The 13,678-nt window shown below is 44.2% G+C and overlaps 1 protein-coding gene across 2 annotated transcripts in view; it reads right to left on the bottom strand.

Annotated features, from left to right (window-relative positions):
- Positions 1-4,706: 4,706 nt before the first annotated feature.
- Positions 4,707-13,678, bottom strand: part of LOC130708465 (stimulated by retinoic acid gene 6 protein-like) — a 72,160-nt gene continuing 63,188 nt past the window's right edge. Inside the window, exons 17-20 of one of the 2 annotated variants that reach the window (XM_057548947.1) lie at positions 13,133-13,279; positions 11,745-11,794; positions 5,434-5,476; positions 4,707-5,002 (exon numbers count right to left, since the gene is read on the bottom strand). In XM_057548947.1, the coding sequence (XP_057404930.1) occupies positions 4,860-5,002; positions 5,434-5,476; positions 11,745-11,794; positions 13,133-13,279 (383 nt within the window). In that variant the 3' untranslated portion in view covers positions 4,707-4,859. Of the gene's footprint in view, positions 5,003-5,433; positions 5,477-11,701; positions 12,400-13,132; positions 13,280-13,678 lie in introns of those variants that run through there. The other variant, XM_057548948.1, reaches the window with a different exon arrangement.

Below are 13,678 nucleotides of genomic sequence, written 5' to 3'. Positions count from 1 at the left end.
AACCCCCAACTGGCGCAGAACGCGGTTCGAGGACTTCCCCCGCACCCCTCCCCCCCTAACAAAGGACACCTGGGTAGGAGGACGTGAAGGGAGGGAGTGGCCTGATTCTGGCCACGCTCATTAGGCACCTACTGAATGCTCAGAAGCCCAGCAGGCTCCTCTCACGCCTGCCCCACAAGCCCATCAAGGAGCAGGGGCAGTCTCAGGGCAGGCCCTCTAAGCCCCGCCAAGTGGAGGGAGGCCCTGCGCCCAGGGACCCGGCCGCGCCCGCACCTGCACCAGCAGAAAGCACCACTCAAGTCCAACCTCAGCTGCAACTAGACACACTTGGTCTCCAAGGCAACGCAGAGGGGCGGGAGCTCCGTTGGCCCCGCCCCCACGCACTTTCCCAGGAGGAGGCGGGTTGCCCTTAGCGACAGGGAGCCTCCCTCGTGGAGTAGTGAAACTCCTGCCAGTTTCTCTGTGCAGGGGATACCTCAGGGCTGGCAGGAGCATCCAGAGCAGCACATTGAATATTCCGAAAACTAGCAAGAGACAGGAGATGCATCTCTGAGCCATTGCGGTCAAGAAAAAACATCCTATCTTCTTTGTCTTGGTTAAAACCAATCTCTGCTGGGAAGTAGCATAAAGTAGTGCGTGGCTATAAATAAGTGGAAAGCATCTCTAAAAGAGACCATCTCTTTCTCAGACTAAAAGAGGTTGAAGGGCTCAGAATCCAGGCCTCAGGCTTGAATGGAATTATAATTAAAAGGCTAATTTATGTGACTCTTTGAGTTCCATTCACCCAACTCACCACTGCTGCATAACCCTCCTAAAATACAGCTCTGATGTACCCACTCTCCTGCTCAAAAGGCCCTCACCAGCTCTGCAGCCCCTACCAAACCCAGCCCACAGTCCCTAGATGACCTCAGAAGCCCCCCGTATCTGGTTCCCGCCCTGACTCTCCCTGCTTCAGCAAACTCCTCACTCTTCCTGCAACTGCCATTGCCCCCTGCCCTTCCTCACCCTGCTCCTCTGCTGGGATCCTTCTGTTTCCACACACCCCAAAGCCACCCATACTTCCAGCCACTACCAGTGACAAGATCCCACCCACTCACTCTGACCCTCATCTCCCTTTCCTCACCCCGTCACCTCTCCTTCCCCTGAACGTGCTTGTATGTTGGTCACTGTCAAATGCAGGAGTTCAGGGCATCCTACTGGAAGGGGTTTTCTGAGGGGCAGGTGTGCCCTCCTAACTTTCGTCCAGCTTCGACTGCCCTCAGCAGTGTCCTGCACATAATTCAGAAACACTGAGTGCTCCCTGGTAAATGCACGAATGCCCGGAGTGTCCTGGTCTGACTCTCCCAGAGTTGCTCTTTCCCACACACGCACCCAGAGTCCTGCACGGCCAGGGCTGAAGATACTTGTGGCTGACACTGAACTTGGTGAGGGTTTCCTATAGGTGTGGGGTTCCTGACTCCTCAGAGAATCCCTCCCCTCAGCAGGGATCCCTGTCCCAATTGCTCATAAATGCTCCCTATGACAACTCCCTTGAATAAGTGATCATTCTGTCCAGACAAGTTTCAGAAATTAAGAAACAGTGAGTAGAAACCCTTTTATTCCCCTTCTGTGGTCCCAGGTTTTATTAACAATGTGAAATATTGTAACAAGTGATTGGACTAATTTTAGCTGGAAAAAGAGAAAGTATATTTAAGTGAGGTTAGGGGTGAAAAACACAATAAAAAATAGGAAATGTCCAGGAATTATTTGCAGTTAGCGAGATCTCTGTCTTGTCTAAGAGGCCCTGTTGGCTTGGCCCTTCTACATCAGAAACTGTGTTTTCCCTGCTCAGATAGATGCTTTCTGGGTTCCAATTTCTAGCACATCTATAATGTGGTTCTTTTTTTAATATATGGATATACATTTGTAGGCATGGATTATCAGGTACAGTGTTTTGTTCCGAGTAAGCAACACACATTGTTTAAAATAGAAAAAAAAACTGAATGGAGAAAATAAAAATAACCCATAATATCACCAATGAGAATTTACCTCCCTTAATTCCCAAGTTTCTGGGCCTTTGTATTTGAGTTTGGTTCAGACATGGAAATTTGTGTTTGGCTTTTAGATGGCATTTGTATTACCCTCCTAACTCTACAATGTTATAACTGGAAAGACTAACCAGCTAGAGATCATCTGGTGAGTCCACCTCCCGTGTTAGAGATGGGCAAGGAGGTGAGAGACGGGGAATGGAAGGAGTGAAGCCAAGCCTTTGGACTCTTTTTCCTGTACCTCAATGTCACATCTTCCCCCTCAGTCTTCACTTTGAAAATGTCCCTTGACTTGAACCTCATCCTTTTCCTTCCTCTTCCACAGTCCATCGTCCATCTTCTCCATAGTCCATAGAAAAAAAACCAACAAGGACCACCTCAAGAGCTAATATTTATTGAGAGGGTTTAATACTCTCAATAACTATGAGAGGGGTACTGTAATTAGATGAAGAAACTGAGGCTCAGAGAGTTGGTAACTTGGCCAAGATCTCCAAGATAGGAAGTGATTAAATCCAGGATATGAATCTCCACCATGTAATTCCAGAGTTTTGAACCAAACACTATGTCATCTGACCTTGGGACTAACCAGAAAAAAAGTTCTGGATCCAACTGATAGGATTTGTGTGTTGAACTATAGCACACATACCGAAAAGTATGGAAATCATAAGTGTATAGCTTAATATATTATCCAGTGGGAATACACCTGGTAACCAGTACCTGCAAGAAATAGAACATTACCAGCTCTCCAGGAGCCCCCTTTATGTACCCATCCCAAGTCACTGCCCTCTCCTCCCCAAGGGTAACAAATATTCTAACTTATGAATTAGTTTTGCTTGTTTTTGAACTTAAATGGAATAATACAGAATGTACCCTTTTATGTTGGACTTCTTTCATTATGTTTGTAAGTTTCAAACATATTTTTGAATGTGGCTGTAGTTCATTTTTATTTCTGTATATCATCCCATTATCAAAAAATATAACCCATCATATTTATCCTTTCTATTATTGATGCACATTTGGGTGGTTTCCAGTTTAGAGAATTACCAAATAATGCTGCTCTGAACATTCTTTTGCATGGTGAACATATGTAGGCATTTCTATTTCTATTTTATTTCTATTCATATTTTCATATACTTAAGGCTATTCACATTTCTTTTTCCGTGAACTGTGGGTTCATGTCTTTTGCCAATTTTTCTACTGTGTGTCTGTTCTTTTTCTTATCAATTTTTAGGAACTCTTTGTATATTGGGCATGTGAGCCCCTTTGTAATATGAATTACAAATATTCACAGTTTATCATTTCTTCCTTTTTATTATGATGGTTTGGGTTGGGTTTTTTTTGATGTTTTTGTTTGTTTTGCTATGTATTGTTAAGATGTTACGTCTCCCCAAATTGATCCATAGATTTATACAATCACAATAAAGTATCTCAGCAGATGTCTGGTGGACACTGACTATTTGATTTCCAAAATTTTGATTTCAAAATTTGTATTCTTGGTACAAATGGCCAAGAATAGTCAAGACAATCTCAGAGAAGAATAAACTTGAAGGGCTTACACGACCAGATATTAAGCCTTAGAATAAAGTTACAATCATCAGGGCAATGTGCTGTAGTAGCACAAGGATAAACACAAAGAGAAACAGAGAGTCCAACTCAGACCCACACATACGAACATTTATGTTGTATATACTAAAGAGGCCCGGCAGAGCAATGGGGAGAAGATAGTCTTAGTAAACAGCCCAGGGTCACTAGTTATCCATATGGGAAAGAAATTAATCTTGACTCCTACCTTACACCATGAACAAAAGATCAGTTCCAGGTGGATTTGAAATCTAAATGTGGAAGTTTAAAATAATAGCATTTGTATTAGATAACATAGGAGAATATCTTCTTGACCTTGGGGCATAAAGACAAAAATTAATAAACTGGACCTTATTAAAACTAAGAACTTCACTTCATCAAAAGACACCTTCAAGAGAGTAAGAAAGAGCAGAAGGAGAATAAATACGTGTCATATATTTATCTGGAAAAAGCCTCACAAATGATACATAACTAATTTCTGTGAATTAATAAGAGGAAAGAGACAATCTACCTGAAAAAAGAAATGGGCAAAAGATTTGACTAGGCATTTCACAGAAAGATAACCAAATGGCCAACAAGTACATAAAAAGCTGCACAACATCATTACTCATCGTGAAAATGCAGATTAAAACCACAATGAAACACCACTACACATTTACCAGAATGGCTGAAAAATGCTGACAATACCAAGTGTTGGTGAGGATGTGAAGCAACTGGAACTCTCATACACTGCTATGTGTGTAAACTCCTACAACCACTTTCAAAAACTCTTTGATAGTATCTCCTAAAAATGGACTTACACATACTCAATGACCCCAAAATTCCATTCCTGGGTAAATGCCTCAGGCTCAGTCATAATATGACAAAATTATGAAAGTTTAAAATTTGACAATACATCCTAAAGCTGGGGGAGAAATAGAAAAGTGATGCTTCCTCTCCAGACTCTCCAGGCCCATTCAGGTCCAGCAGTCTGTAGACCTGCCTGATTGCACTGGGGGTGCCTGCATAGCTCCAGAGAACTTGGGGTACTCAGAGGCGGCATGTTGGCGGGGGGGGGGGATGGCAAAGAACTCACATCCTGGGCAGAGCCACTGGTCCAGTGAGCAGTATGCTCTGCAAGGCTCAGCTGGAGCAAGCCGGGCTCCAGCTCCCCACCTCATAGCTCGTTCTCTTACCTTCTCCAGGAATGCCGAACCTCAGGAACTTCTCCTCGCTGCATGCCATCCTCTCTGCTCTGCAGATCACCTCCACTCACCATCTGAAGAAGACATGGGGAGAAGCTTCCAGGTGTGTAGGCCTCTCTCCATAGGAGCACCAGGTGGATGAGGAATCTCCCATAAGGCTGGCATTGCCGCCTCTTTCAACTGTCCAGACCTCCTGGGAGGCAGCGAACCCTGGGGACAGGGACTGGGCTGGTGGATGCGGTCTCTAAGCCTCCCTAGGACTGCTTCAAAAATCAGTTTCCTTAAATATCAGAGACTGGGTTGAGATAAATCGGAGATTTTCAATTGTTTCCTTTATAGCAACAAACTATGTCCGTTTGAAACGAAATTTAGTCAAAATAGAACTGCTCAGAAGAAATGGGAGTGGAGGCCCCAGGCGGCCAACACAAGGGCTCCCCCCAGGCCCACGGAGCCCTTTGAGCTCAGAGGAACCCGGTGGAAACCCTCATCTAGACGGTTTGGATCATTTGGGTTCTCAAATAAAAGGGATTTGTACTCACACCCTTCCCATTATTCACAAATTTCTCCTTCCTTCTTTCCTTTTCCCTCCCCTGAGGAAGAGTTCCCCAAATTTTCAAAAGCTGGTGGCAAAGACGACTCACAGAGCTGGGAGCTGCTCATCAAGGCAGAGTGGAGGCTGGAAGTCTGGAAAGAGAGAGGGAAAGGGGCACGAGACGCGGTGCCGTTTCATTTCTCACTTAAGGTATCTTTGAAAAATTCCAGTTTTGTCTTGTCTAGATTAACAGGAAGAGGGGTCTGTTTGGTCTGTGGGCAGGTGGGGGACAGTTTGGGGTCAGGAGGCCCTGGTAATGGGATAAAGTGGCAACAGCTGGCTGTTCCAGGAGGGGATGCTGAGCTGGCAGAATCAGTAGGTCTCTGGCTTCCATGCTGGTCCATCCTGCTGGCATTTAGCTTCTTCCAGGCTGGTGGGGTGGGTGGGGGTTCCTTTCTTCACTAAACCAGCCTAGCCTGTCCTCAGGAAGCCAGGCCCCTGCTGCTCCTCCTGTCTTTGCTCCATTTCCCAGGAGAGGGCACCCTGCCTTCACCAAGGATGGGCAACGCAGGGGGCTCCCACGGGCCAAGTGGACGAACGGGCTGCCTAGCCTTGGGTCCAAATGGCTGGATCAGGGACATAAGACACCCATCCCGGTTTCCTAGCTGGCGAAGCAGCAGAGCTGCAGGAGATTTTGGTCTGGAGCTGGAGTCAGCCTTCCCCTCAGATGGTACCATGGAGGAGAAAGAGATATGGGTTCCTCCAAGTCTCTTCCTGACTGAGGCCTTGGTCTCCCTGTCTGTGATCAGAGAAGACTGGGCTAGAAGGTCCCTGAGCCTCAGCTCCCGTGTCCCCCCAGCTTTGGAGTCCACAGCGTGGCCCAGGTCCAAGTCCTGTTTTCTGGGTGTGCACTGCCCCCTCAAGGGCCTTGGTGGTAGTGCAACATGAAAGGGGCGAGGATGGGGGGCTAGTGATGAGCTAGGGAGCTCTTTTTTTTTTTTCTTTAACATCTTTATTGGAGTATAATTGCTTTCCAATGGTGTGTTAGTTTCTGCTTTATAACAAAGTGAATCAGTTATACATACACATATGTTCCCATATCTCTTCCCTCTTGCGTCTCCCTCCCTCCCACCCTCCCTATCCCACCCCTCTAGGTGGTCACAAAGCACTGAGCTGATCTGCCTGTGCTATGCGGCTGCTTCCCACTAGCTATCTCTTTTACGTTTGGTAGTGTATATATGTCCATGCCACTCTCTCCTTTTGTCACAGCTTACCCTTCCCCCTCCCCATGTCCTCAAGTCCATTCTCTAGTAGGTCTGTGTCTTTATTCCAGTCTTGCTAGGGGGCTCTTTCTGATGGACTTTAGCCGTCTGCCTCCTAGGGGAATCAGATCAACCTCCATAAGAGGAATATTCCTCTAGAAAAGGAATAAGGTGAACAGCTGTGGTACTCGCTGTGGGGGAGTGGTAGAGGAGTGGAAATCAGAGACCCTCTGTGCAGGACACTCCCTGCTCTGTCCCAAGTCTTACATTTACTGGGAGAATTTGATAATACAGAAGTGGGAGACCCATTGAATTGGTAGATGCGGGAAGGGGGCTGGCATCAAGGACAACTTCCCAGAGGAAGGGCTATTTATACCCATCTCTGAGAACAGGTAGGACCTGGATGGAACTGGAGGGAACGGAGGGTTCCTGTGGGTGCCTCTTAAAGGTTTCAACTGAATGACTGAGACCCACTCACATTTTCAAAGGTAATATCCTCTATAGTCAACTGATTGTAGATGTGTTTGATTAAATAACCGGGAACTATAACCTTGCCAAATTCACATGGAGGACCATCACAGTTCTAATAATCCTTTATGTATACTGAATATTAGATGCTTATCAGGTCTAATATTTTCTTCCATTCCATGGGTTGTTTTTCACTCTCCTGATAGTGTCCTTTGATGCACAAAAGTTTATCATATTTATGAAGTCTTAATAGATTGTCTTACGAACTTAGCTATTATTTCTTTTCTTGCTTGTGCTTTGGATATTATATCTAAGAATCCTTTACCAAATCCAATATCATGATATTTACCCCTTTAAGAACTTTATAGTTCTAGCTCTTAAAGTTAGGTTTGCTCCATTTTGAGTTTTGTATATGGTATGAGGTAAGGATCCAAATTCATTCTTCTGCATGTGGATATTCAGTTTTCCTAGCATCATTTGTTGAAAACACTGTTTTCCACATTCCATGGTCTTTACCATTTGCTGAATTTCAACCATTTGTTGAAAATCATATGACCATAGATATAGTTTATTTCTGGACTCTCAGTCTATTCCACTGGTCTATGTCTATCTTTATGCCAATGATGCACTGTTTGATTACTATTGCTTTATAGTAAGACTAAAAATCAGGCAGTGTGTCTTCTAACTTTGTTCACCTTTTCCAACGTTGTTTTGGCTATTCCTTGCAATTCCATATGAATTTTAGGGTCAGCTTTCCCATTTCTGCAAGAAAGATTTGTTGCAATTTTATAGGGATTGCATTGGACATATAGACTACTTTAGAGAGTACTGCCATCTTATCATAAGTTTTCCAATCCATTAACATGGGGTAGATTTTCATTTATTTATGACTTCTTTAGCTTTTTTTTTTTTTCAGAAATGTTTAGTGGTTTTCAGAGTACAAGTCTAGTACCTCCTGGTTAAATAAATATTTTTTAAGTATTTTATTATTTTTAATGCTCTTGCAAATAGAATAATTTTCCTCAGGTTGCTCACTTCTATAGAATTATAATAATTTTTCATTTCTACAGTTGTATTGAATGGCAATTGATGGATGAGTGTTAATCTGTATCCTATAACATTGCTGAACTCATTTATTAACTCTAACAGTTTCTTTTTGCTTCTATTTTTATTCCTTAATAATTTATAAAATCATGATATCAGCAAGTAGAAATATTTTTACTTTGGTTACTATAATCTTGAAGTTCTTGCATCTATTTTCATAAGGGATATTTGTCTGTAGTTCTCTTTGCTTGGGAAATTTTAGTCTGCTCTCTTATCAGCGTTATGCTGGCCTCATAGAATACGATAGGAAATGTTTCCCCTTCTTCCATTTTTTAGGAAGAGTTTGAGAAGACTGTATTTTAATCTTTTAAAATGTTTTGTAGAATTCACTCGTGAAGCCATCCGGTCTTGGGCTTGTCTTTGTTGCAGTTTTGTTTGTTTTTGTTTTTTAAATATTCAGTCTCGGGCTTCCCTGGTGGCACAGAGGTTAAGAATCCACCTGCCAATGCAGGGGACACGGGTTTGAGCCCTGGTCCAGGAAGATCCCACATGCCGCGGAGCAACTAAGCCCGTGTGCTACAACTACTGAGCCTGCGCCCTAGAGTCCGTGAGCCTCAACTACTGAGGCCTGCACGCTTAGAGCCCGTGCTCCACAGCAAGAGAAGCCACCGCAATGAGAAAGCCAGCACACCCCAACAAAGAGTAGCCCCCACTCGCCACAGCTAGAGAAAGCCCACACGCAGCAACAAAGACCCAACTCAGCCAAATAAATAAATTAATTAATTAAAAAAAAAAGAATTCAATCTCTTTACTTGTTATAGCTCTATTAGGAGTTTCTATTTCTTCTTGAGTCAACTTTGTTAGTTTGTGTCCTTATAGGAATTTGTCCATTTCATCTGGGTTATCCAACTTGTAGGAGTACAAATATTCACAATATACTTTCATAATCACTTTTATTCCTGTAGAGTCAGTAGTATTATCCAATTTTCATTTCTGTTTTTAATAACTTGGTCTATTCTCTTTTTCTTAGTGATTCTAGCTTAAAATTTCATCAGTTTTGTTGATCTTCTCACAGAACCCACTTTTGGTTTGATTCACTGTCTCTATTGTTTTCCTTTATTATTTTATTTATTTATTGTTTTGGAATATAATTGCTTTACAATGTTGTGTTAGTTTCTGTTGTAGAACAAAGTGAATCAGCTATATGTATACATACATCCCTTCCCTCTTGAGCCTCCCTCTCACCCCTCCCCGCCATCCAACCCATTTAGGTCATCACAGAGCACCAAGCTAAGCTCCCTGTGCTATACAGCAGCTTCCCACTAGCTATCTATTTCACACATGGTAGTGTATATATGTCAAGGCTACTCTCTCAGTTTGTCCCACCCTCCCCTTCCCCCCTGTGTCCACAGGTCCATTCTCTACATCTGCATCTCTTTTCCTGCCCTGCAAATAGGTTCATCAGTACTGTTTTCCTGTTCTTTATTTTATCTATGCTCTCATATTTATTATTACCCTCTTTTTGCTAGCTTCAGGTTTAGTTTACTCTTCCTTTTCTAGTCTTCAAGGTGTCACGTTAGGTTATTGTTTTGGGATTTTGCTTCTTTTTAATGCAGACATTTACAACTATAAATTTTCCTGTGAGCACTGCTTTTTCTGCATGTCGTAAGTTTTGGTATGTTGTATATTTATTTTCATTTGATTCAAGATATTTTCTAGTATCCCTCATTTTCAACTTTCACCCATTGGGTGTTTAATGTTGTATTTCTTAATTTTCACATATTTGTGATTTTCCCCCAGTTTTCCTCCTGTTATTGATATCTAGTTTGATTCCATTGTGGTCAGAAATGATTTTCATGATTTCAATTTTTAAAAATTTGATTCCTTTGTGGTCAGAAATCACTTTTCATGATTTCAATTTTTAAAAATTTACTAAGACTTGTTTGTTGGCCTAACATATGGTCTATCCTGGAGAATGTTCTTTATGTACTTGAGATGAATATGTATTCTGCCGTTGTTGGGTGGAGGGTTAGGTCTAATTGGTTTATGGTGTTGTTCAAATTCTTTATTTCCTTACTGATTTCCGTCCAGTTGTAATATCCATTATTGAAAGGGGAGTACTAATATCTCCACTATTAATGTGGAATTGTCCATTTCTCCCTTCAATTCTGTCAGTTTTTGCTTCATATGTTTTGGGGCCTCTGCTGTTAGATATGTATATAATTATTATACCTTCTTGATAGATTATACTTTTTATCAATATATAATGTCCTCAAGGATGAGAAATACCTGATCCCTGCCCTTGAGGAGATCACAAACCAGTCCAGGGAAGAGGCTGGGAGACAATTGCAGCAAGAGCTGCAAAGAGAGGCCTTGCCACATGCTGCTGGCAGAACCTCATCTCCTTAGGTGTCCTGTGTCCCTGGAGTGGTGACTGCATGTAGCAAGTACTTGGTCAGCACTGGCTGGGTGCAAGTGAGGGGCACTGGCTGTGAGGTCTGCACTAGCTTTCATTTAGAGAAACTGAGACTCATTCTAGTGGCAGAGCTGGGACCAAAACCCAGTGCTCCTGACCTTCTGTTTAGCGGCCACTCGACCATGATGCCAGGGTTGATTTCAGTATTGAATTCATGGCTGAGATATTCAGTCACCATGGCCTTATTATTTTATTCATTCCAAGATCCTACTATGTTACAGCAGATACTTGGTAATGGTGAGTAAAATCTGAGAAGGGCTCTTTCTTTGTGGAGCTGAGAGCATAATGAGAGGTAGGCAGATATTAATCAGATCACCACAAAGGGTAACATTACAAACAATGACTGATATTTATTGAGAGTTTAGGATATGTCAGGCACTAGCTTAGGAGTGTTTGTGTATATTAACTCAGTTTATCCTCAAAATAATTTTTGGCATTGCGGGTATCATTCCCTTTTTATATTAATAAGTAGGGAAAAGAAAGCACAGAAAGGTGAGGTAATTTAGCCAATGTCACACAACTAGAAAGTGGTGGTGTGGGGACTCCAATACTCTGAGTCCCAGTTTTCTCAGTTTCAAAAAGCAGAATGACAAAGCTTGGTTGCAGAGATAAAGTTAAAAGAGATAAGTCTGGCAGACACATCTAGCAAAGGACTGGGCTTACAGTAGGTACTCAATAATGATTACTGAGTTTCAACAGTTTTGGGATTTGTGAGGTGGATGGGGACTTCCCTCACCCTATGGGTGAGTCCTCCTGGTACTTGCACAGGTTTTGTGAGTGACAGGTCCCTGTTTATCAGAGACCTTATGCTGGGGAATGAAGAATCTGGGTAAGTACTGGGCCCCCTGCACAAAGAGAAAAGTCCAGGCTTCTCAGCCTGGCATCTGGACCCCCTTGGATGGTCTAACCAGCCCCCAACACCGTGCCCTGCATACACCAGAGGGCTCACCCTCCTCAAACCTGCTCCCACACTTTTGCTTTTGTTGTCCCCCACCTTAAATGGCTGCCCATCCCGTCTCTGCCTCCTCAGACAAGTGGCTTTCTCAGGGAACGCCCTCTTTGTCAGAGAGAATCTGTACATCTGATTGTGACCAAGGCCCAGGTCAGTTCTGATCCGTTCCCCATCCCAGTGGCTGTGAGAGAGAGCTCAGTGTGTGTCTGCTCACCCACCAGACTGGAGGCTGGGATTGTAGATTCCTTCTCTCCCACCACCGTAAGACCTAGAAAGGAGGAAACAATGAGGACCCTGTTGGATTAAGGCCATACTTTCTCCCAGAGAAAAACTGTGTCAAAAGGTTAAACTCTCCTGAGATATAAAAAATTTTATCACCTTTTTCAGTGACACAAAGTTCTGCCCTGTGGCTAAATTAAGTGTGTCTCAACATGGATCTCCCCAAGGCTGCCTCCTAACCATGGATAGTGGAAATCATTATTGGGCAAAGTTTGTTCAACAGAAATTCTCTTTAGTTCTTGATCTTTTTACCAAGGGAATGAATTAGACCTGAGACTTCATTGTTCAGCCCAAGTGCCATCCCATGAATGGCTGGTCTGTATGCCATCTGTGTGGACAGCGCCTGTGCATCCCATCAAACTGCAGGGGACAGCTGCTGGGTAGCCTGGGCCTTCTCAGGGGCAGATGTCCTGGAACGCCCTTGTCGCAATGTGGGAGGTCAATGTCAGCTCTCCGAGCACGTCAACAGAATCTGGGTAAAGTCCTGGGAGCCATGACCTGGCCTTGATTTTCTGAGCGTGACCAGTCCGGGGTTGTTGATCAGGGTCTGCAGCAGGAGCCACCTTGTCCTGGACCTCACTGAGGTGCGGGGACCTAGGACAGAACCAGAACCAGTAGACTGGGAGGAGGGGGCAGCTTGTCTCTGTCCTTCTCAGAGGCTGTAGCAAAAGCTGCCCAGAAGGTGTGAGGTATGGAAGAAGGAGCTGGACCAGGACTCCTGGGGACATGAGGGCGGCTGGAGGGATGTGAGTTTGTCCCTCAGATCTGGGTATCTGCAGCATTGGGCACAGCAATGTAAACGGTCCAGGTCAGTGCTGAGTGTCCACGACAGAACATGGCTAACTGGAGGGCTTCCCAGTGGAAGGCAGAGCAGAATAATAGGGGTGGCAGGGGTGGGAGTAGACAGTATAGAGCCTTGAGGGGATAGGAGTTGGTGGCTGGGAGAGCTGGTGGTAAGGAATGGGACAAATTAAGCAAAACTGCACACCATCTTGGAGGGCATCTGGCTTGCAGCCTGGGCTATGGGTAGCATCTCAAACAAATGGTTGAATGAAGGACTCAGCTAGCAGAACTAGAGCTCGTTTCTGGAAACAAGGGAGGAGCCCAGTTAGCAGGACAAGGACACAAGGCCTCAGGGGTCCTGTAGCCAGGCTGACTGGGGGCAAAGCCTCCTGATCCCCTGGGTAGAAGGGCTCCCAGGGCAGGGAGCGTGGAGGAAGAGGGGCAGGGAAGGAGGAACCTGGGACATCTCAGGGATCCCAGGGAAGCCTGAAGGTACGTGTTTCCTGGTGTCCGACCCCAGTGTAGGTTCAAACAGGAGACTTACCTGCTGACTGATTTAGGTACCAGTATTTGATGGCCTGCTGCAGCCTCCTCTCTCTGTGGCCTGTGATCAGGATGTGACAAAAGCTGACGAGCACAGGGTTGGTGTGATAATGATCCACATAGAGCATGCCAATCCACGCACTGAACCCTGAAATCCAGAAGGCAAGTCAGGCCATGCAGTACGTCCCAGGATGGCCCAGCTTGTGCTTTTCATGACGTAACTGCAGCATCACTTTGTTCCCAAATGGTGCCTGTGTCTTTGCTGAGAATCTAGAAAATGAGGTATAAAGAGCTGGAAGGATTCTTAGAGATCACACCCTAATCTGTTCATTTTATGGGAATATGAAGCTCATAGCAGCTAGGAGCCTGTGTGTCTTATATGAAGAAGCCAGCAGCCATTAAATGAATGAATGAGTGAATGAACAGACATGGGCCAGAAATAGGACAAAAACTGTTTTTTCTCCACAGAAAAAGCTTTGATTTTGGAGCATTTAAACTGAACAAATCATTTTCTTAACTAAGCTTGCCACTAACAACACCAGTAATT

The sequence above is a fragment of the Balaenoptera acutorostrata genome, chromosome 6, assembly GCF_949987535.1.
Source record: "Balaenoptera acutorostrata chromosome 6, mBalAcu1.1, whole genome shotgun sequence".
NCBI classification, from domain to species: Eukaryota; Metazoa; Chordata; class Mammalia; order Artiodactyla; family Balaenopteridae; genus Balaenoptera; species Balaenoptera acutorostrata.
Note: the sequence above shows the minus strand (reverse complement) of the source record. Positions and strands in the feature narration are given on the sequence as shown.